This window comes from Notechis scutatus, chromosome 2 (assembly GCF_049901735.1).
Source record: "Notechis scutatus isolate UNSWTSFEM ecotype Mainland chromosome 2, rNotScu1.2, whole genome shotgun sequence".
Lineage (NCBI taxonomy): Eukaryota > Metazoa > Chordata > Lepidosauria > Squamata > Elapidae > Notechis > Notechis scutatus.
In genome coordinates, this window is record NC_142010.1 from 250,909,328 (window position 1) to 250,932,874 (window position 23,547).

General features: G+C 41.6%; 1 protein-coding gene across 2 annotated transcripts in view; it reads right to left on the reverse strand.

The window, feature by feature from the left end:
• The window catches only part of MALT1 (MALT1 paracaspase), a 51,369-nt gene extending 34,171 nt beyond the window's left edge, over positions 1-17,198 (reverse strand). For both annotated transcript variants that reach the window (XM_026666366.2, XM_026666364.2), the window contains exons 1-5: positions 16,929-17,198; positions 12,567-12,730; positions 10,268-10,389; positions 6,728-6,878; positions 2,441-2,619 (exon numbers count right to left, since the gene is read on the reverse strand). In XM_026666366.2, coding sequence (XP_026522151.2) covers positions 2,441-2,619; positions 6,728-6,878; positions 10,268-10,389; positions 12,567-12,730; positions 16,929-17,095 — 783 coding nt within the window. In that variant the 5' untranslated portion in view covers positions 17,096-17,198. The remainder of the gene's footprint in view (positions 1-2,440; positions 2,620-6,727; positions 6,879-10,267; positions 10,390-12,566; positions 12,731-16,928) is intronic.
• Between the last annotated feature and the right edge of the window lie 6,349 nt (positions 17,199-23,547).

Sequence of the window (23,547 nt, forward strand, 5' to 3'; positions counted from 1 at the left end):
TAGTAAGACCAAACCTGCATCCAGTTTTGGTCACTACATTATAAAAAAGATGTTGAGACTCTAGAAAAAGTGCAGAGAAGAGCAACCAGGATGATTAGGGGACTGGAGGCTAAAACATACAATGAAGAACGGTTGCAGGAACTGGGCTTGGCTAGTCTAGTAAAGAGAAGGACCAGGGGAGACATGATAGCAGTCTTCCAATATTTGAGGGGCTGCCACAGGGAGGAAGGGGTCAAGCTATTTTCTAAAGCACCAGACAAGGAATAATGGATGGAAACTGAACAAGGAGAGATTCAACCTGGAAATAAGGAGGAACTTTCTGACAGTGAGAACAATCAACCAATGGAACAGCTTGCCCTCAGAAGTTGTGGGAGCGACATTACTTGAGACTTTCAAGAAGAGATTGGACTGCCATTTGTCAGAAATGGTGTAGGGTCTCCTGCTTGGGCGGGGGGTTGGACTAGATGACCTACAAGGTCCCTTCCAACTCTGATTATCTGTTAAATCTGTTAAATTCTGCAGCCTAATTCACTGAGACGAGAAACCTTTCAAACAGCAGACAAAAGGCTAATTTTAAAAAACCCTTCCTCACAAAGAAAAAAAAGTTCTTACAGGTAGCCCTCGATATATAACCAGAACTGAGCCCAAAATTTCTATTGCTAACCAAGACAATTGTTAAGTGAATTGTGCTTCATTTTACAACTTTTTATCACAGTTGTTAAGTGAATCTGATTTTGACCCGAAGAGACTGCAACCAAATATGAGTCAATTGCCAAGTGTCTGAATTTTAATCACAAGACCATGGGAATGCTGCAACGGTCATAAGTGTGAAAAATGGTCATAAGTCACTTTAAATGCCATTGTAACTTAGAATGGTCACTAAAAAAAACGGCAGTAAGTCAAGGATTGCCTGTAATAACCTTCTATAGTCAGCACTAGCCAATAACCCAGCATTGCCCAGGTATTTATTTATCCCAATCCAGTATTAGATAGGAAAATCCTGTAGTTGGGACTCATGCTGTTGTACTGTCTCTCATGCAGCATCGCAATTCTTCTATTCCTCCACAAGAGGGAGCCCCTTGTGGAGTACTGTGAAACTATTACCATGGCAAATCCACTGTGCTGTACAGTAGAAGCCATTTTAAGGCACACCCCCCCCCCCCCGAGGGGTGTTAGGGGTATCTTACCCCTGCAGTATTTGTTTCCAGAGAGTAAGTCATCTGTGTACCAAGTTTGGTTGAAATTGCTTGAAGTGGTCCAGAGTAATACATTACAATACAATACAATGCAATGCAATGCAATGCAATGCAATGCAATGCAATGCAATGCAATGCAATACAATACAATACAATACAATATATAATAAAGAATAGATTAATTAATTAATGTCCAAGAATAAAGCTATTCAATTGTTTGTAACATGATTAATGATTGTAATTATGATTACGACCTATGACCTATTACTTGCAATTTATATATACACTGTGAGCTTATGCACCGGAGACAAATTCCTTGTGTGTCTCCTCACACTTGGCCAATAAAGAATTGTATTGTATTGTGTTGTATTGTGTTGTGTTGTGTTGTAATGTATTGTACTCAGAGAGCACCAAAGATCTTTTATAACTGGGAAATCTACCAAATTCTGCAGCATTTTTCTATTCTATTCTATTCTGTTCTGTTCTGTTCTGTTCTGTTCTGTTCTGTTCTGTTCTATTCTATTCTATTCTATTCTATTCTATTCTATTCTATTCTATTCTATTCTATTCTAAGCATTTCATAAAACTAATACTAACTTAATGGAGGTCATTGCATTAAGGCTCATGCCTAGTCCTGCATCAACTTTGCAGTCAGGCTAAATAATTAAAAAGCCTTGGGTTTAGCCTCTCAGCCAGTAAATACTTTGGGATACAGGATACAAGCAATTAAACTCACTTCAGAGTGCAATATTCCACCAAGAACCACGCACCTATTATCAGCATGCTGATGGCAAAACGTTAGGGGGTTAATGAACATGTTATTTTATTTACTGAATTTCAGAGTTACTCTCGAAGAGTTTATTCCAAGGAGGCTTTGAATGTAAAACGTGTCATCAATTCCTCATCAGTCTAGCTGGCGGGGGAAGAGTCCAGTGGTGGGATTCAATTTTTTTACTACCGGTTCTGTAGGTGTGGCTTGGTGGGCGTGGCTTGGTGGGTGTGACAGGGGTAGGATACTGCAAAATCCCCATTCCCTCCCCACCCCCACTAACCCGCTTTCCAGCTACATTCTCAAAAGAAGACCCAGCCAATCAGCTGGGACTCGGGAGGCAGAGAATAGATGGGGGCGGGGGGGGGCAGTCAGAGGTGGGATTTTCCGGTTCTCCCAACTTCTCAACATTTCCGCTACCGGTTCTCCAGAGCTGGTCAGAACGTGCTGAATATCACCTCTGAAAAAGACTCACCACGTAGGCCTTTTCCTCTCCATTGGGAAGTGGGAATTCTTCTTTGCACCACTGGTACTGTGGCGGGGGATCTCCCGTGGCTTCACACTGAAGAATTAACGTTTGTCCAACCGTCAAGTTCTGAGACTGTGGATGCAGGTAGATGTGTATTTTCTTTTCGGGCGACTTGAGGTAGCTCCCTTGAATTGAAGATTGTTTAAACATTTGTGAGATAAAAAAAAATCTTTTCAGCAAAGCCACAGAGATGAGGCCAGATTTGCAGAGCAGAAGCAAGTCAGCCAAGAACGGTAATTTCTTTGCCCGCAACTGGGCCCTCCCCAGTGACTTCCTCATTTATTTGCTGCAACTAATTTCAAGGAAGTGGATGGTTTTGAGAAGAAAGCAATAAACAGTTTGGGTTTGTTCTTTCAGGGTGGGTGGCAGGGGGGAACAATGGCCTCTTGATGACCTCTGGACTTCGACTCTCAGAATTCCTGAGCCAGCCAACGAATTTTGGGAGTCAAAGTCCACAGGTCATCAAGGGCAGGGGTCTCCAACCTTGGGCCCTTGAAGCCTGGCGGACTCGACTCCCAGAATTCCTGAGCCAGCCAACGAATTTTGGGAGTCAAAGTCCACAGGTCGTCAAGGGCAGGGGTCTCCAACCTTGGGCCCTTGAAGCCTGGCTGGGGAATTCTGGGAGTCGAAGTCCGCCAGGCTTCAAGGGCCCAAGATTGGAGACCCCTGGTCAAGGGGGCATCGTTCCCCACCCCTACTTTAGAGAGAAAATTCAAAATACTAAGTTTAAAAAGTTGCTACAGATAGTCCTCAACTTATAACTGGTTGCTTAATGACTATTCAAAGTTAGTACGGTTCCTCCCAAGAAGTAATTACAACCTGGTTTTGAGATGTGGATGTCTTCTTTCCCATGGTCACATGACTACATTTTGGACGTTTGGTAACCACCTTATGTTCACAGCTGTTTTTGGCACCCTGATTTTATGGTGTTTTTGCCAGAAACAGGCATTTACTTCCAATTTCCAGCAAAAAAACACCCTACAGTGAACAATGGCTTTGCTTAACAAAGCTACGTTCACTTTATGACTGTCACATTTGCTAGTACTACTACAGTTATGTCAGGAGCACCGAAGCACTTCCGGGTTGAAGGGATTCGCCAATGACATCATCATTGACCAGGGGGTGCCCAATAGAAGGCTCCTTTCATGTCCCACCAAAGTGGTACCTATCTATCTACTCACAGTCTCCCGCTTTCAAACTTCTGGGTCAGCAGATGGACCCAGTGATGGGAGCTCACCCCGCCACGTGGGAGTGACTGGGTCTCAAATGTGAGCTTGCCAATCATCAGCCCAGCATCCTAACCACGTGAGCAACTGCGTTCCTTGCCATATTTGCTTAGAATCTACCGCAAAAGAAGATAGTAAAATTGGGGTCCAGTTAATGATGACCTGCTTTACAATTGTGCGCTAAATTACAGTTATAACTCAATATAGTAGTTGCTTAGGTGTTTTTTTAATTCATATTAAATTAAGAGCCATATTAAATTAAGAGCCACGGTGGCGCAGTGGTTAGAGTGCAGTTCTGCAGCTACTTCTACTAATTGCCAGCTGCCTGCAATTTGGCAATTCGAATCTCACCAGGCTCAAGGTTGACTCAGCCTTCCATCCTTCCGAAGGTGGGTAAAATGAGGACCCAGATTGTTGGGGGCAAGAGGCTGACTCTGTAAACCACTTAGGGAAGATTGTAAAGCACCGTGAAGTGGTATATAAGTCTGAGTGCTATTGCTATTTGCCATGTTCGTGTTCTGAGAACTTCTCAGTAGTAAATATGTTTTCATGTATTAAAGCAACAAATATTCCTGTAGGAATATTACCATCTACCCATATTAATGGGTAGATGCTAATTCATTGCAGAAATAGTATATTATGTATGATACAAATAAATTATAAATACGGCTTCGCTCCCATTTCATGCACCATAAAACTTACATATAAACCTGATAGTAACTACTGCCATACTTAATTAAATATCCCTTTTTAATGAGAAATAACCTTACTAGAGTGGTAAAGTACTGTAAAAAGAGCTGAAGTATATTATTTTTTTGGACAAGCAATTACTTAAGTGATTGTCCACCAAGATATACAGTATCTGAGGATAATATTTTAGTGATGTATCATTTTAATATTACGATTAGCAATCAAATGATATTGTCTTGCAAGAGTGATCAGAAATTGCATTTAATCTAGAAAGTATAGCTAGAGTAGATGGTTAAGAGAAAAAAAACAGATCAAGCAGAAAACAAAATCCTAATTGAGGACTTACCAAAGAGAAAAAAACCAACCCCCAACAACACAGGCAGGACAGATAGTCCTCAACTTACAACAGTTCATTTAAAGGACCTCCGAAGTTACAACGGCATTGAAAAAAGTAACTTACGACTGTTTTTCACACTTATGACCATACATTCAGATGCTTGATAACTGTTTCATATATATGATGGTTGCAGTGTCCTGTGGTCACATGATCCCCTTTTGTGACCACCTGGCAAGTAAAGGCAATGGGGAAGCCAGATTCACTTAACAACGGTGTTATTAATTCAACAACTGCAGTGATTCACTTAACAAATGTGGCAAGAAAGTCATAAAATGGGGCAAAGCTCACTAACAAATTTCTCACTAAGCAACATACATTTTGGGCTCACTTGTGACCATAAGTTGAGGACTACCTGTATAAACAGGGATATGCTCATTTTCTAGGTAAGATGTTACCTATCTGAGTAAAATAACATCTTCAAGCAAACAAGCAAGTTCAGAGAGTGCCAAGGACTCCACAATTCAATCCTGAGCTACAAACAACAGAATAAAAGAGTTGGAAGGGACCTTGGAGGTCATCTATCCAAGGAACGCAGGAAACCCTACACCACTTCAGACAAATGGTTATCCAGCATCTTTTGAAAAACTTCCAGTGTTGGATCATTCACAAATGCTGGAGGCAAGTTGTTCCACTGATTAATTGTTCTGTAAAAAAAATTCTCCTTAGTTCTAAGTTGCTTCTCTCCTTGATTAGTTTCCGTCAATTGCTTCTTGTCCTGCCCTCAGGTGCTTTGGAGAATAGCTTGACTCCCTCTTCTTGTTTTAGCCTCCAGTCTCCTAATCATCTTTGTTGCTCTTCTCTGCACTCTTTCTAGAGTCTCAACATCTTTTTAAAATTGTGGTGACCAAAACTGAATGCAGTATTCCAAGCGTGGCCTTACCAAGGCATTATAAAGGAGTATTAACACTTCAGCGATCTTGATTCTGTCCCTCTGTTTATGCAGCCTAGAACTATGTTGGCTTTTTTTGGCAGCTGCTGCACACTGCTGGCTCATATTTAAATGGTTCTCTACTAGGACTCCGAGATCCCTCTCACAATTACTACTATTGAGCAAGGTACCAAATACACTGTACCTGTGCATTTGATTTTTCTTGCCTAAATGTAAATATTCTACATTTATAAATGTAAATATTCTCTTTTATTGGAAAGCAATAAACATATTATACCTTTTGGAGTGGCTCCAAGTGTTATTGGGCTCAATTCAGGATGTAGATCTTATCAACAAAGTTTTAAATGGATTTAAATGCTTTCTTGAAGCCAACAGAGAAGCCATTTATTTCTCAATTTCCAGTGAGAGATAAAGACTTTCCTGCTTCATTCAGCATTAAATGGTTTTTAATATGATCTAAAACATGTGTTTTTTCAGAAAGTTAAATCCATAATTAACTAAATTGCTTTAATGTGCATGTTTATACTGCGTTAAGATACTTCTTAATAAAATGTAGTCTAGGAATACTTTAAAAGTCCCTAGGAAACAAGCAATGAAAGATTTCCAGGTAAATACCAAGAAATAATACATTTTAGGCTTTAGCAAGTCTTTCATGAACTTGTGCCCCTGCTAAAAGTACATAAAAGCTGTAAAGCATTATCTCCAGGACAGATGACAAATGCCTTTAACTCCACTGTTATGGTAAAATACACCAGCATGGACTCATTAAAAGTTTTTAGAAATCTATTGCAGTTGGAACCTAACATGACAGAGATTTAAGAATTGCGTTTCCTGAAGCTGCAGCCACAGACAAAGGAGAACATTCCATAATCAGAGATTCTATGACTTCAAAATCATCCCTATGCCAAGAGAAAGAACTGCAGAGATCTAAAAACATCATTGTTACAACTTTAAAATGGAAGTAGAAAATCAGTACGCCTCCTATTTACACCTTCTTGCCATTTCTATCATGTAAAAAGTTTCTAACCCACCATCAGAATCTCTTTGGCTATCACAAACATCCAGCTGTGCCCATTGGCTGAATTCATAGGAGGAATCGCTGTTCACTCGACATATGTATAATCCCGCATCTTCTGCAGTCACTTGACTGAATATCAGTTCTGGAGAATTCCCATTTGGAACCTGAATTAAAATTAAATTAAATTAAAAATTAAAACATATTGCATACATTGCCACAATAGGGAAGCTATTGGAAGGTATAATAAAATAGTGTTTAGCTATATTACACACAAAAACTGGTTTTGCTAATTGTTGGTTTAAACTTAGAGTGATTGGTGAATTCAGCCATTGTTCTATGTTGAGCATTATTTTAAACCAATAGAATAGTGTTTCATCAAAGATCAGTTTGGAGATCAGGCATATTCATTCGCTGTCTGAAACATTAACTAAGAAAAATGAAATGTCAAATCCTCAAGATTTTAAAATTTTATTGATTGATTGATTCAATTTCTACACCCATCTATCTCAATCCAACGTACTCTTATTCTATCTTATCTAACAATTATATTGTTATGTTATCTAATAATCTTTCTGCAAGAAAGTCAGCATAAATATTATCAATACAACAATATCGTTAAACTGGATTAAGAAGTGAGGCAAAGGCTGCCTGATAAACTTGTAGATGAGCAGGGAGTTAATTGATGGTCTCTCCAATTTAGGACCAAGACTAAGAACACAAAGAGGAGCTTCTAAAGCAAGGGTCTTCAAATTTGGCAAGTTTAAAAATTGTGGGCTTCAACTCCCAGAATTCCTGAGCAAACATGACTGGAAGAGAAATTCTGGGAGTTGAAGTCTACAAGTCTTAAAGCTATCAAGTTTGAAGACCCCTATTCTAAGGCATTATTGAGATTGTGTTGATTTTTCATTGATTGATTCATTGATTGACCGACTGATTGATTGACTCATTCATTCATTCATTCATTCATTCATTCATTCATTCATTCCACTACTTTACAACAGTTACAACAGTAACTCTAAGCAGTTTAGAAGTCGCAACAGCAACTCTAGGCAGTTTACAAAGCATAAATAATTTGTAGGGCAATGTAAGGCAAAAGAAATCAAGCAAATAACAGTAAGACCGCTAAAATCAACAAAACCAGTTATACACCAAAAGACATAGATTAACAAGTGAGGCCACAAATTCTCTGCAGAAAAAGCCAGACCTGACATGACAATGGGACACTGCAAACAGCCATAAATTCAGCCCATTTCCTGTTCAATTAAAGATGGAATTATTATATTAAAAATTAAAAAAAATTAATTAATTTTTTTTCCAGCCCATTTCCAAGCACCCACAGTAAGGTCATGAGACAGTGGGGAGGGAGCTGCTGATTATTGGAACTTCAAATCTGAGTTGGAACTAACACTCAGGTAGGCCTGTTGGAACTTTGATTGGTTGCAAGTCAAACTACCACCTACATAGATTGAATACTTAGAACTGCAACCTAATATATTTCCATGCACACCACATACTGTTAATTCAATTAATTCAATAACTACTTTGGATGTGAAGTGTACTGTTGAGAATGGGAAAATTTCATACTATATTCACCCAGATAAAAATAAAATCAAAGTATTACACGAAGGGTACTTAAACGTCAACAATAGTGAAATTTCAAGTTCTACCAAATGCCAGGGTTTACCAGTAATGAAATCATTTAAGTATCCACAGGTCTTCATTCAACACTGCTTAATGTCATAGAAATGTTTTGTCCAAAAAGAAACCAGTTATATTCATATTTTAGTTGCACACTATAAACACCCATTCAACATTTGTATGAGTGCTGCCAAGATCCCTGCCATATGCTGATTTTCCCTATGAGATTACTATTCCTCAAATATGAAAAACACATTTCTTTTAAAAATCATAGGCACTGAAAAAATGGTACGTTGGCTGTAAGAAATTGGGTGGTTTTACCATACATTTTATCCCACTTAAGTTTTCAAAATAACTTAAAAATAAGACCTTGGGAAGTAGGCTGGTGGCCAGCACAATATCATGATGTCAACCCTTGACACCTTGTGTGAGATGGATGGCCGAATAAATTGGTTTAAATAAAATAAACCCCTTCATATAGACCAGGAGACTAAAGTCATGCAGTATTATTTTTATTGATGTAAATATAGTGCAGGTAGTCCTCGACTTACGACTGCAATTGAGCCCAAAATTTCTGTTGTGAAGTGAGGCATTTGTTAAGTGAATTTTACCCCATTTTATGACCTTCTTTGCCTCAGTTGTTAAGTGAATCACTGCAATTGATAAGTTAGTAACCCAGCTGTTAAGTGACTCTGGCTTTTCCACTGACTGCTCATCAGAAAGTCGCAACAGGTGATCACATGACCTTGGGACATAGCAACAGTCATAAATATGAATCAGATGCCAATCATCTGAATGTTGATCCCATGATCATGGGGATGCTGGAAAGGTTGTAACTGTGAAAAACGGCCGTAAGTCACTTTTTTTCCACAGCTGTTGTAACTTTGAACGGTCACTAAATGAACTGTTGTAAGTTGAGGACTACCTGTAGCAGGTCTCAATATGCTTTCATCCTCCCTCTCCCTTTATCCTCATGACACCTAGGGAAGCTGAGGTGTTTTTCTCAAGTTACAATTCTGCCCAGTGCACAATGGAGATGTGATCATGAAGTTAAAATCCGGAAACACTTCTGCATACGGTATGAACCATTCCCCTCAGAAAACAGAGGTGGGATAAACAATATAAATAGAATAAAAAATATTTTTTAAAATTTTCTTATTCGTTAGTTTGCCATCCATCCCGCCCAAATAATAAATAAGATACAGAGTCCTCTACTTACAACCACAACTGGGCCTGAAATCTCAAGTCACTGAGTGAAGCAGTCATTAAGCAAGACACCATGGGGCTACTTTGCTCGAAAAGTGCAATCCAGGCTCTCCCAGTTGTGATCGTTAAGTGGACCATTGTAGAGAGGGCCTGGATGAGGGAGAGAGAGGCCAAGCCTCCCACCACACCCAGAATGGGACAAATCTCCATGGCCAACTCTCCATGGCCAACTCACCATGGCCAACTTGCCGCAGTCAACTCTCTGCGGGACAATTCACCAAGGGATAACTTGAGGGAGAGACAAGTAGAATTGTACCTCGCTTTAGCCTCAAGGACTTATAACTTGAGAAGGTTCAAACCTGACGCAAGACAAGGCCCGCTTGCAATTCCACTGCAATTTTGTTCCCAGGTTTGGGAACAAAAAAGGCTTAAAAAGGGAGGGAAAAATTAAAATGGCAAATACTTGTTGAAAAGAAGGTTTAAAAAAATCACAATTCTATGCTTTCTTTTTTTTTCCTTTTTTCTTTTCCTTGTCTTCTTTTTTCTTTTTCTTTTATGTTTAATTTTCTATACTTTTTAATACTTTCCATACTTTTATTCTACCGAAAAGTCTTAATAAAAGCATTTTAAAAAGAACATTGCATTCAATACGATCCAAAATTTTCTACATTTTAGAAGCTACCAGTTACATTCTAGTACATTTATTTACCATTTTTTTCTCTTTAAACCACTGATAATATAGGAGAGGATATCCTGTTGCCCAGCAGTTTAGTTTCACCATCTGGCCAGAGAAAACAGCTTGGGATTCTGGTTCTACGACGATCTTTATAGCTACGGAAAAATAAGAGTAATCTATATTTAACACAAAGGATGCTAATTATATAAACACACTGAAGTTTGCTTGCCTGCTTATTTACTTGTTTGTTGGGTTTGTAAGGCTGTCTAATCATCCAAAAAAAAAAAAAAATCAAGACAGAATACAGAACAAATTGAAAACACACTATAACAGTAAAGGGATAAGAAAATCTGAAAGAGATGGAAGATGTGATGTCAGAACCACGGAACAAAATCTTTCAGAGATCCTGGAGCAGAGGGGAACTGTAAGAGTACTGGAAAAGAATTGATGTCATTCCAGTCTTCAAAAAGGTGGGGGAAAGTGGATCCAGGAAACTACAGCTTAACATCAATAGCTGGGAAAATCCTAGAAAAGATAATCAAGCAACAATGCAAGTGGTGTTAACATCATTATCAAAAACTCCAGGTATCTTAGATAACATTTCATTCAATACAAATAATATTTCATTAGACACATTAGACTCCACCGTGTTTATATAGAAAAAGCATCATATTGTTTGAGATGCAATGAGAAGAACACTTCATTGAAATGTATGTTCATATAGTGTTCTGTAATTGTTACATTTGGAAAGGAAGTTGTCAAACTCTAGGCCCACGGGCCGGATACGTCACATGCTGGCCACACCCATGCCCAGTTTAGTGAAGGGGAAAAAACATTGTGATATGTTACGTGAAGCCATCGCGAGCTTGACACCCCTGTACTACGTGCATCTACTCAACTATGCATTTATTGACGTTTCCATTCTTTTGAACTATATTTATATCATTTGGAAATTGACTGTGGGATAAAGTAGGTGCTCCATTATTTAGCATGATAAATAAAATGAACTTTTAAATTTTTTTACAATCTATGGTCTTCAGAATTGATGTTATTAGCAACTTATAAATGAACCACTTGTCTATGTAGATTCACTGTGGATTACAGTAGAACTTCTGATCATGAATGCTTCTGATCATGACCAAATCGGGTTCTGACCAAAATATTCACAAATTATTTTTTGTTTCGCGGCCGATTTCCCCTTCTGCGCCATTTTTTTTGGTAAGCGCCAAATTTCCAAAATTAGGTTCGGGTCATGACCAAATCGGGTTGTGACTAAATTTATGCAATGAATTATGGTCATGACCAGAGGTTCTAGTACATCACGTTACATGCATGTGACATTTAACTCACAAAAAGCAATTTGACTCTTCATTGGAAGTATCCCGAAGGCTCTTTCTAACAGGGAGGCAAGGCTTAAACAGCTGTACCCTAAACTGGAAGATGTCCTCAACTTATGACCGTAATTCAGTCTGCAATTTTGGTCACAAGTCATGACGATCATGAAGTATCCCCACTTTTATCACTTTTATTGTGGCAGTCATAAATCAAATGCAGTGGTAGTTAGGCGAATTCACTGTTTGCCATGGGGCATTTTTTTCTGGAAATTGGAAATAAGTGCTGGTTTCAGGGGAAAAAATTATCACAGTCATGGATTGCAGGACCCTGCAAACAGCTATAAGGGTACACTGGTTGCCAAGTGTCCAAAATGCAGTCATGTGACTGCAGGAGTGAGTGGTTGCATGTCAGAACTTTGAATCCACATCATAAGTCCTTTTTTGGGGGGTCCATTGTAATTCTGACTTGTTCCTCACTGACTGGTCATAAGTTGACCACTGCCTGTCCAAGTAACAGAAAGGTTGTCATCATTTCTTCCTTCCCTGATAGGCTGCAAAGTCATTTGGGTTCGCTTAGTTGTTAGATGAAAGCCAGAGGTGGTATTCAGCAGGTTCTGACCAGTTCTGGAGGACTGTTAGAGGAAGTTTTGAGTAGTTCAGAGAACCAGTAAATACCACCTCTGACTGGCCCCGTCCCCATCTATTCTCTGCCTCCCAAGTCCCAGCTGATCGGCTGGGCCTTCTTTTGTTGCCCTGCACAGGAGAACAGAGCTGGGAAGCAGGTTGGTGGGGTTGAGATTTTTCCCCTGCCACGCCCATCAAGCCACACCCACCAAGCCACACTATGCCCACCAAGCCATGCCCACAGAACTGGTAGTAAAAAAAACTTATTCCCACCGCTGATGGAAGCCAATATAATTTCATGTTTTAAGTGCAAGATGCAACTTGTAGTAATATGATTATTAAGAGGTGGCCTAGGCTGAGAACTTAAAACCCACTTGGATTGAGCAACTGAAGCGCCTCGGTGTGTTGCAAGGACTGCAGCAATTCTGTCAACTCCGAAACAGTACAGCCTCTTTCACCCATTAGCTGAAGGAGACTCCAGCTGGGACTTCCTTCAGGAGCCAGAACTTGCAGAGAACAATGCTCCAACTCAAGAGAACTGCAAAGAATGACAACAAACAACAAGAGCAATAATAAGTCTTTCTGTACATACAGTTAAATAAGCGTGAGATCTAGATCAGCGTTTCTCAGACTTGGCAATTGTAAGATGTATGAACTTCAACTCTCAGAATTCTGGCTGGGGAATTCTGGAAGTTGAACTCCACACATCTTAAAGTTGCCTAAATTTGAGAAAAGACTGGTCTAGAGTAAAATTGCAACGCTAGCTCCCTGAGAGAATACCCTAGGCAAGAAAGATCAAGTTGGCCTTACATAATACTCAGGGAACAAATCTATAGGGAGTTGCTTCCTCCTCTCCTTGCCCAACCCAATTAACTCCTCCAAATGATGAATCCAGTGCTAAGGCAAAATTTCCTGCAATGATCTAAGGGAGGCTAGAAAAAAAACACCAGGAAAATCACTAAGTGTTGTATCTTATGATTCTTGATGAATGTATTTTATTTTTTCTTACGTACATTGAGAGAATATCCACCAAAGACAAATTCCTTGTGTGTCCAATCACACTTGCCAATAAAGAATTCTATGCCATGCTCTGCCATGCTCTGCCATGCCATGCTATGCTATGCTATTCTTAAAAAAACCCATTAGATCACACAGGCATGTTAATTTAGGAGGTTAGGTGCAAAATTTGAAAATCCTCAAGTGAATGATTTCTCTCATTGCATTTCAATAGACAAGGATCTCTGGGCAATAGCGAACATAAAGTGTAATACTATATCATCAATTAGTGTGATAAACACATAAATAAAAGCAAACACAGAATAAAACTGGAAGCAATAGCTAAATGATGGTTTAAATAGGTAGACAGTTTTTAGGCTATCACTTGAAAAACTCTTTCAATAGTAGCCATGTCCTCCAAACAAGGGATCTCAGGCGATCCCATTGGGAAATGATCTTAGATTATTTTTGTCTTTAATCAAATCAAATCAACCTTTATTGTCAGAATACAACATATGTACAATGAGATTGGCTGAGCCTTCCTTTGTGCACCCTTCCCCAACACAACTCACACTGAAGACAAAAAAAAAAAAAAAAAAATCCCCAACCCAGTGAATCTTACTGACAAACACACAATCTTATTTCACCATGTGAACTTATTGCACAATGCGCCGTCCCCACAAGTCTATCATACTATGTTGACATGAGGTTATTTTCCATTCAGAAGTCTGACAGCCCACAGGTTGAAACTGTTCTTCAGCCTGTTGGTGTGGCTGGCTATGCTTCTATATCTCCTACCTGATGATAGGAGAGTGAAGAAGGGCTGAGTAGGGTGTGAGTCGTCCCTGAGGATTTTCCTCACTCTTCTAAGGCAGCGAGCCCTAGCGATGTCATCTAGTGCAGGGGTCTTCAACCTTAGCAACTTTAAGCCTGGTGGATTTCAACTCCCAGAATTCCCCAGCCAACTTTGCTGCCTGTAGAATTCTGGGAGTTGAAGTCCTCCAAGCTTAAAGTTGCCAAGGTTGGAGACCCCTGATTTAGTGGTATCAGGGGACAGCCCACGATGTTTTGTGCTGTGCTCATCACCCTCTGTAGTGTCTTTCTATCTGTCGAGCCAGCTGTCGAGCCAGCATACCACACCATAATGCAACGTGAGAGGATGCATTCTATAGTGGACCGGTAAAAGGAGATCATCAGTCATTGTTCCATTTTGTTCTTTCACAAGACCCTAAGGAAATGGAGTCCCTATTGGGCCTTTCTGGCTACCTGAGTTGTGTTGATTTTCCAGGTAAGATCTTCACTGAAGGAATTTAAAGGAGGAAACTCTCTCCACACTGCCCTGCTTGATGTAAAGTGGAGCAGGTTCCTTTCTCTTTTTCCGGAAGTCTAACACTATCTCCTTTGTCTTGCTGATGTTCAGATGCAGGTTGTTTTCTAGGCACCATGAGGATAATTTCTGAACCTTCCCCCTGTATGCTATTTCGTCTCCACCTGTGATGAGATCCAATATGGTGGTATCATCTGCAAACTTAATGATCACAGTGGATGGGTCAGACAATACACAATCATGTGTGTACATGTGTGTACAGGGACTGAGCACACAGCCCTGTGGGGAGCCAGTGCTAAGCTTCAGGGAGGTGGATGTGACAGACCCAACCCTCACTGTTTGCGGCTGTTTCCCTCAGGAAGTCTTTGATCCAGTTGCAGATGGAAGAGGGAAAATCCAAGTCAGTCAGCTTTTCGATAAGGATGCTCGGCAGAATAGTATTAATAAAAAGCATCCTGATATAGTTTCCGGGGTTCTCCAGATGGCTCGCTACAGAATGTAAGGCAGTAGTTATGGCATCATCTTTTAAAAGGTCAAGGTTCAGGGGCTAAGATGCTGAGCTTCTTGATCAGAAAGGTCAGCAGTTTGAATCCCTAGCACCGTGTAACGGAGTGAGCTCCCGTTACTTGTCCCAGCTTCTGCCAACCTAGCAGTTCAAAAGCACGTAAAAATGCAAGTAGAAAAATAGGGACCACTTTGATGGGAAGGTAACAAACGTTCCGTGCGCCTTCGGCGTTTAGTCATGCCGGCTACATGACCACGGAGACGTCTTCGGACAGTGCTGGTTCTTCGGCTTTGTGTAACAGAGATGAGCACCGCCACCTAGAACCAGAAATGACCAGCATGTATTTGTGAGGTAAACCTTTACCTTTACCTATCCTGCCTTTATTACTTTATAAGTAACCCGCATCGGTGAACATACATCTTCCTCCTACTACTTTCCCCACAACAACAACCCTGTGAGGTGGTCTGGACTGAGAGTGCAAGACGGGCACAAAAGTCACCCAGTCAGCTTTCATGCCTAAGGTGGAACTAGAACTTGATCTCTTGGCTCTTAGACTAGCATGTTAATCAAACTGACCAATATATAAACCAAACTGTCTTGCATACAGGCAAGTCTCAGTTCAATCAGAATAGAGCTGGAAGGGACCTTGGAGATCTTCTAGTCCAACCCCTTGCTTGAGCAGGAGATCCTACACATTAAGTAGCTGTCCAGACTCTTTTTAAAAGCCTCCCGTGATGAAGTACCCACAACTTCTGAAGGCAAAGCTGTTCCACTGGTTGATTATTCTCACTGTTAGGAAGTTTCTCATTAATTTCAGGTTGCTTCTCTCCTTGATTAGTTTCCATCCATCGTTTCTTGTCCTGCCTTCTGGTGCTTTGGAAAATAAATCGATCCCCTCTTCTTTGTGGCAGCCCCTCAAGTATTAGAATACTGCTATCATGTCACCCCTAGTCCTAGTCTGAGCACCCATGATTGATTCTTTCCTGGACTGCGCTTGTTGACTGTTTTGGAAACCGCCTACAGTGACTCCTTGACTTCTCACCAAGGAAGAGGAAGTCGTGTCAAAGTTAACTTGAAGCCTATACAGAACAAGGATGTGGAAATCATTATCTTTGGGACCATCAGAAGTTCTCTGTAGGAGGCCCTCAACACAGATGGAGCCTGGCGCTTCTGTTTCTAGCCCCTGGCTGTCTGAGTGGCCTTCCATCCAGACCCAGGAGACAAGACACAGCCAGGAGAACTAGCTGCTTTGGTCTTTATTCCAGGATCTTCGGAAGCCTCTGAATTTGACAGTGGCGCCATCCTGCGGCCATGACCCGAATGCAGGCAGTCCTCGACTTACGACTGCAATCAAGCCCAAAATTTCTGTCGTGAAGCGAAACATTTGTTAAGCGAAACATTTAAGTGAAACATTTATTCCATTCCGTGACTTTTCTCGCCGCAGCTGTTAAATTAAATCAAACCGTCGCTAAGTGAATCTAGCTTCCCCACTGAACCTGCTTGTCAGGAGGTCACAAAAGGGGGGATCACGTGAGCCCCCCGGGGCACTGCAACCATCATAACTATGAGGTCAGTTGCCAAGCGGCTGAATTTTGATCACCTGACCTAACTCATAACATTGGGAATGCTACAGTGGTCCTTAAGTGTGAAAACTGGGTCCTGAGTTACTGGTTTTGGAACTTTGAACGGTCCCTAAACGAACTGTTGTAAGTCGAGGATCACCTGTGTCCAGGCGCGCCTCCTTTTTGCCTCCCAGCGGCCAGACGACGCGCTCCCCTCAGCGAGAAAGGAAAGCCCTGAGATCCTCGAAGGATCCGGTCTCCCTTCACGGCGGCTTCGGGGATCCCTCTTTCCGTCCGCCTCCCGGGCAATCCGCCCTTCCTCCCTCTCCCTGCCGAGCTCTCTCACCTCAGCCGGAGCCCGACGCGGCTCCCCGCGAGCTGCGCCAAATCCCGCCAGCCCTTGCCCGGAGGTGCGCGATCCAATAGGTGGCTGAGACTCCTCAGCAGGCGCTCCGCCAGCCGGTGGATGAGCACCGGGACAGTCGGCGGTGCTGCCGCCGCCGCCATCGCCATCCCGGCAGGAGCGAAGCCCGGCGGCCGAGGTCCGGCACACACCCGGACGGCTCTGGCAGGCAGGGAAAGCGAAAGGAAAGGGGGAAGGGCCGTCGCCGCTTCAGAGGCGGGGTCGGAGGCGAGGCGGAGGAAGAGGCGCAGGCGGGGAATCTCCCTGGTAGCAGGAAGCCCAAGGGCGGCGGCGGCGGCGGGGGGTGCCCTGGGGTTGCGTGGGAGCCCCGCCGCGCCTCAGAAGAAACTGGAAAGTTGGGGGGACAGGCGACCTTTTCCCTTTTCCGAAGCTAGGCTTGGTTATTATTACTTGGATGGGAGACCACTCGGAAATCACCAAGGTTGCAGACCACGCTGGGAAGCCTCCCAGGTGAAGGCAGTGCCGGAGCCACAACTGGCTTCTGTTTTCTGGCCTGAGTGGCCAATAAATCCCTCTGGGAGGAGGAGGGAAGGGAAATTCCAGCTGTTTATTTCTGCAGAAATAGAGAACTTCTTCAGGCTTGGGACAGAGGTCCAGATCAGGAACCCTGAAAATCAAAGTTAGACGTTTATACAGAAGGTTTCTTGGTTGTTTACAATATGTCAAAACTATGTGACTTCTTTCAAAACGTTAGTTAGTTTACATTGGGTTGATTACATTTGTCCTTTTGGATAGATTACTTTTGTTGCATTTAGTACAAGATAGCAAAAACCTTCTTAATCCTATTATTGTCTGGAGTTTCCCGATGCAATATCTGCAGTTTGTCCATTTAGCAAGGAAGCTGTTAAAGAGAGAAGGGGCTTAGACAGTACAGTAGGTACTTTGGGTGGCTTAAAGGTAAAGGTAAAAGTTCCTCTCGCACCTACATGTGCTGGTCGTTTATGACTCTAGGGGGTGGTGCTCATCTCCATTACAAAGCCGGAGAGCCAGCGCTGTGTGAAGACGTCTCTTTGGTCATGTGGCTGCATGACTAAATGCCAAAGGCACACAAAACGCTGTTACCTTCCCACCAAAGTGGTCCCTATTTTCCTACTTGCATGTTTACATGCTTTCAAATTGCTAGGTTGGCAGAAGCTGAGACAGGTGACAGGAGCTCACTCCATTATGTGGCACTAGGGATTCGAACTGCCAAACTGGCGACCTTTCTGATCGACAAGCTCAGCATCTTAGCCACTGAGCCGCCGTGTCCCCTCTTGGGTGGCTTATTTCTACATAATTTGATGAATTTCTGGCTGACCTGGTGTCAAAAACATTATCTTGGGCCTTTTCTTATGAACTTTCCTGTAGAACTTACTGCCTTTGTTGTTGGTCCCTCTAGGAATTAAAAGAGGACTTTCCCTGTTTTAAGGATTCTATTATTTTATATTCTTCTTTTGTATTTTTAAACTGTCATTAAGCTCTCAGCAAGACCAGATCACTTTGTCCTTTGACCATCCAGGTAGACTGGGAGATAGCTGGGAGTCACGGTAGCCTAGAAGGAAGCTTTTACTGGTGATGGCAGGGGGAACCTTTGCTGAATCCCCTAAAAGGAATAAATTAGTCATAAATTACACTGGGAATAGGGAAGTGGAAAGCCATTTCTTTACTACCACTAAGAAATGGCTTGGAGATTCTCAGTCCTCCAAGACATGGTTGTCCCAAAGGTGCTTTTTCAAGAGGCAGCTGGACTTTTTTTTTTAATGGCTTAACTGTATTTTATATTTTACTATATGTATTATTTAATAAGTTTTATAGGACACATCACCTCCCCAATCCTGGAGACCTCTGAGTGATTTCCCAGACCTTAAGTACTATTTTTGAAATCATTACATGCAGAAGGACACCAAAAGTTTACTAATATCCAAGAAGCCCGTAATGTAGCTTCTATTTCCTTCTATTTCATTTTAAAGTATTATTATACATTTTCATTTATTATACATCAAGTTTCCATTTCTGCAACGCCAGTGTACTACTGTTTCAAATCTCATTTAACTATACATAGTTTTATACATCCTGATTTTTCTCATAATTATACAATGTAATTTCTTTTGAATATACATATTATTTTACATCATAATTATAACCGTATTTGTGGTGGTCTCTCATGGAAAGAAGACACAACGCAAGGTTGTCCCGGGATGAGAGCCCAGAGCGAACTTCGAAGCCCTCTTTTATTAGAAGCAATTTTTGTTAACGTCCTATCACGAACACATTACACCACACAACATGCACTAATTATTCACATAAAGCGTACAAGGCTGCAAAGTTCAAGCTTGTTACAGTTCTGGTTTAGAAATGACAACAATTTGTCCTTGTTCCTTGCTCCGTGTTCCAGCCAACCTCCGCAAGGTTCCGTTGTCCTAGCACGTACACAAAGAACAAAGAATCATAGATCCCACAGTATTCACATAGTTATACCATGTAGTCTTCATCTCTAATCACTATAGAATTTAATCTGTAGTCAAGTACAATCCATTGGTAATATTACTTATAGCAGGTATGGATGGATGGATGGATGTACTATTTTGTTAATCTTTTTCCATTATAGAGTTACTAATCACTGCATCTGTTTTCTAGTCATTTGTACAGTAGGTCCCATGTTAAATAATATTTAACTGGACTTCCTTGTTTTTCTTTGAAGACATTTCACTTCTCATCCTCATCCAAGAAGTTTCTTCAGCTCTGACTAGATGGTGAGGAATGGAAGGTTTTACCGGCAGCTGGTCATTTGCATTCTTTTAAGGCCATCTGGAGGTTTATCTGTGTCCTCAGGGTCCCCTAAGTCAGGGGTCCCCAACCACCGGTCCGCGGACCGGTACCGGTCCACGGAACAAGTCCTACCGGGCCGCTGGTTGCTGGGCGCCGCCATCTTTTTGATGAAAGTGCTTCCGGTGAGCTTTTCCGGTAGAAAGCTCACCGAAGCACTTTTTCATAAAAAAGATGGCGGCGTTAGCGCTTCCGGTGAGCTTTTCCAGGTAGAAAGCCATTTCTACCCGGAAAAGCTCATCGAAGCGCTAGCCGCCATCTTTTGATGAAAAGTGCTTCCGTGAGGTCACCGGAAGCACTTTTCATCAAAAAAAGATGGCGGCGCCCAGCTGATGCCGGTACCAGGCCGCGGCGCCCAGCTGATGCCGGTACTGGGCCGCGGCATAAAAAAGGTTGGGGATCACTGCCCTAAGTGGTGCAAATGGGTGTGGAGCCTTCTTGGAACTGTTGAAAAGACTGTGTTGTAGATTGGAGGTAGATGATGTTGTATTCCTCCTCCTCTGTTGAGAGAGGGCTGTTCAATATTGACAAAGATGGCCTCTTTGACCCTTCTTTCAAACCAGAGGTCCTTTCTGTCCAAAATGTGGACTTTGCTGCCTTCAGAAGAATGACCATTCTCTTTTAAATGCAGATGGACTGCTGAATCTAGTCCGGCTTTGTTCTCCTATATTGGGCCATGCATTTATGAAGTGGTTCATGAACTTTGGGACTACCGCTAAGAAAGCAATACAAGGACGGGCAGATAATTGCTAGGAATGAACCCGAAGTTGAGGGAGACCATATCTTTTGAGTCTGGATATATTTTTGTTCTCCAAGATGGACTTGCTCAGAGACTGTTTTTGTAATTATTTCTTTAAAGTGGAACTTGCAACATGTTTTTTTTTTCAGTTTGGACAGAACCTGGAATCTTTAGCCTGAGCCATCCCATTTCAAGAATGTTCCATTCTGTGATCTTTTTCGTTTCTCCCTTTTCCAATCTGCTGTTCTCAGTCTTCTGTGGGCAATCCAATCTCTTCTTAAAAACTTCCAGTGCTGGAGCATTTACAACTTCTGGAGGCAAGTCGTTCCACTGACTAATTGTTCTAACTATATATGAAGAACAGGAACTGGGCATGGCTAGTCCAGTGAACAGAAGGACCAGGGGAGACATGATAGCGGTCTTCCAATACCTGAGGGGTTGCCAGAGAGAGGAAGGGGTCAAGCTATTTTCTAAAGCACCCAAAGGCCAGACAAGGAATAATGGATGGAAACTGATCAAGGAGACATTCAACCTGGAAATAAGGAGAAACTTTCTGGCAGTGAAAATAATCAACCAATGGAACAGAAATTGCCCTCGGAAGTTGTGGGAGCTTCATCACTTGAGACCTTCAAGAAGAGAATGGGCTGCCATTTGTCAGAAATGGTGTAGGGTCTCCTGCTTGGGCAGGGGGGTTGGACTAGATGACCTACAAGGTCCCTTCCAACTCTGATGATCTGTTACCTGTTAACTGTCAGGAAATTTCTTTTTAGTTCTAGGTTGCCTCTCTCCTTGATTCATTTCCACCCATTGCTTCTTGTCCTGTCCTCGGGTGCTTTTTAAGAAGAGTTCGGACAACAATTTGTCTGAAATGATATAAGGTTTCCTGCCTGAGTAGAGGGTTGAACTAGAACAGGGGTGTCAAACTCAAGGCCCCGGGGGGCAGATCCAGCTGGCAGGGTGCTTTGCTCCACTGCTCCGCAGGGACACCCTGGAAACAGCGAGGGACTGGCACGCGGTGTCTCTGCCAGTAAAAATGGAGCTTGGGAAGGCCATGTGCAAGACCCTCCTGAGCTCTGTTTTCACTGGAAGAGGGTTGCAGAAGGCCATTGCAGCCGAAAACAGAGCTTGGGAGCCCGTTTTTGCTGGCAGAATGCTGGGGTCACCACAGGCGCCCTTAAAATGAGTGACGTTGAGCTGACCACACTCACCTTGGCCCCCCGAGGTCAAACACAACCCTGATGCGGCCCTCAATGAAATCGAGTTTGACACCCCTGGACTAGAAGATCTCCAAGGTCCCTTCTATTCTATTCCTATTCCTATTCCTATTCCTATTCCTATTCCTATTCCTATTCCATTCCATTCCAGTCTATTCTATTTTATTCTCTTCTCTTCTCTTCTCTTCTCTTCTCTTCTCTTCTTCTCTTCTCTTCTCTTCTATATTCACTATTCTCTCTTCTCTTCTCTCTTCTCTCTTGTCTTCTTATTCTATTCTATTCTATTCTATTCTATTCTATTCTATTCTATTCTATTCTCTATTCTCTTCTCTATTCACTATTCTGTCTTCTCTTCTCTTCTCTTCTCTTCTCTTCTCTTCTCTTTTCTTTTCCCATTCTATTCTTTACCAGTGCATGACTTATTGTTCTTAGACCAATGATATATTCCTTTGTTATATTTAAGCTGAGGCAGAAAATAAAATCTTTTAAATGTGATTGTATCGATTGATGGAGCTTTTTTTTTGTATAAAAGAGCTCTTTTTCTGCACAGCAAGGTATCTTTTGGAAAATGGCACTCAGAGTAACTCCAGATGGACAATTCCCATTTCCACAGATAAAAGGCATAGCACGCTTTTTCTAGTTTTCTCTTTTTAATGGATTTTTTTTCCTGTCTACATGTTAAGAGTAAAGTCTGAAGAACCAAGGGGGAGCTTAGGGAAAGGATGCGAATGGAAGACAGTATCAGCTGGTTCATATATACCTTTAAAGTTCTTTTAATGAGGAAAATTGCACAATAGCCATCTCGGTTAGAAGCTCAAATTAGCTTTGCAGCGAACCCACTGAAGTTTCCATAACTTGAAAATCGTTTATGTAACTTCATTGCAAGATTGGTTGGGCAATAAATGTTTACATATTGTTTATACTAGTTCTAGAAATCTGTAGGCTATTAAAATCTGATTTTTAAATATGTAGGCCTTTGGCGAGGCTGTTCTATCGATTACGCATTCATATAAAAAGTGTTGCTTGATTGTAGCAGGCTATTTTCATTTCTCCTGAATAACTAAGCCAATGTGTTTCAGAATTAATTTTAAACATTCCTTCTCGTAAAATAGGCCCTTCTAGGTATCCTTATTGAATGAGGTAGAAGGAATTCCTTCAGCCGTGTTCCAAGAAAGCTAATAACAGCATCAGGGAGAAAGATTGGGAGAAAAGGTTACAGAACCTCAAGACACCATTTTCTTATTGTGGAAAAACAAACACTCCATTTCAAGGTCAAACTTCCCCAAAGGACAGATAGTCCTCTACTTATGACCACAATTGAACCCAAAATTTCTGTTATTAAGTGAGATATTTGTTAAGTGAGTTTTGCCCCATTTTACAACCTTTCTTGCCATAGTTATTAAGTGAATCAATGCAGCTGATAAATTAGCTGATAAACCCGGTTGTTTAGTAAACCTGGCTTCCCCATTGCCTTTGCTTGTCAGAAGGTTGCAAAAGGTGATGACATGAGCTTGGGAACACATCAATGGTCATAAGTTTGAACCAATTGCCAAACATCTGAATTTTGATCACATGATCATGAGGATACTACAAAGGTCGTATGTGGTTGGGCTTAGTTTTTGGGGAGGAAAATAAGGGGAAAAATTCTGCCTCTGCCTACCAGCATCCATCAGTATGCATTTGGCAAGTGTCCTGTCAGTGTGTGAGACAGTTGAGGGCTGTTTGGAAACTGAAGCAGTATTTGCTGTGTGAGCAAGAAGGAGACAGCAAGGATCCTGGGCAT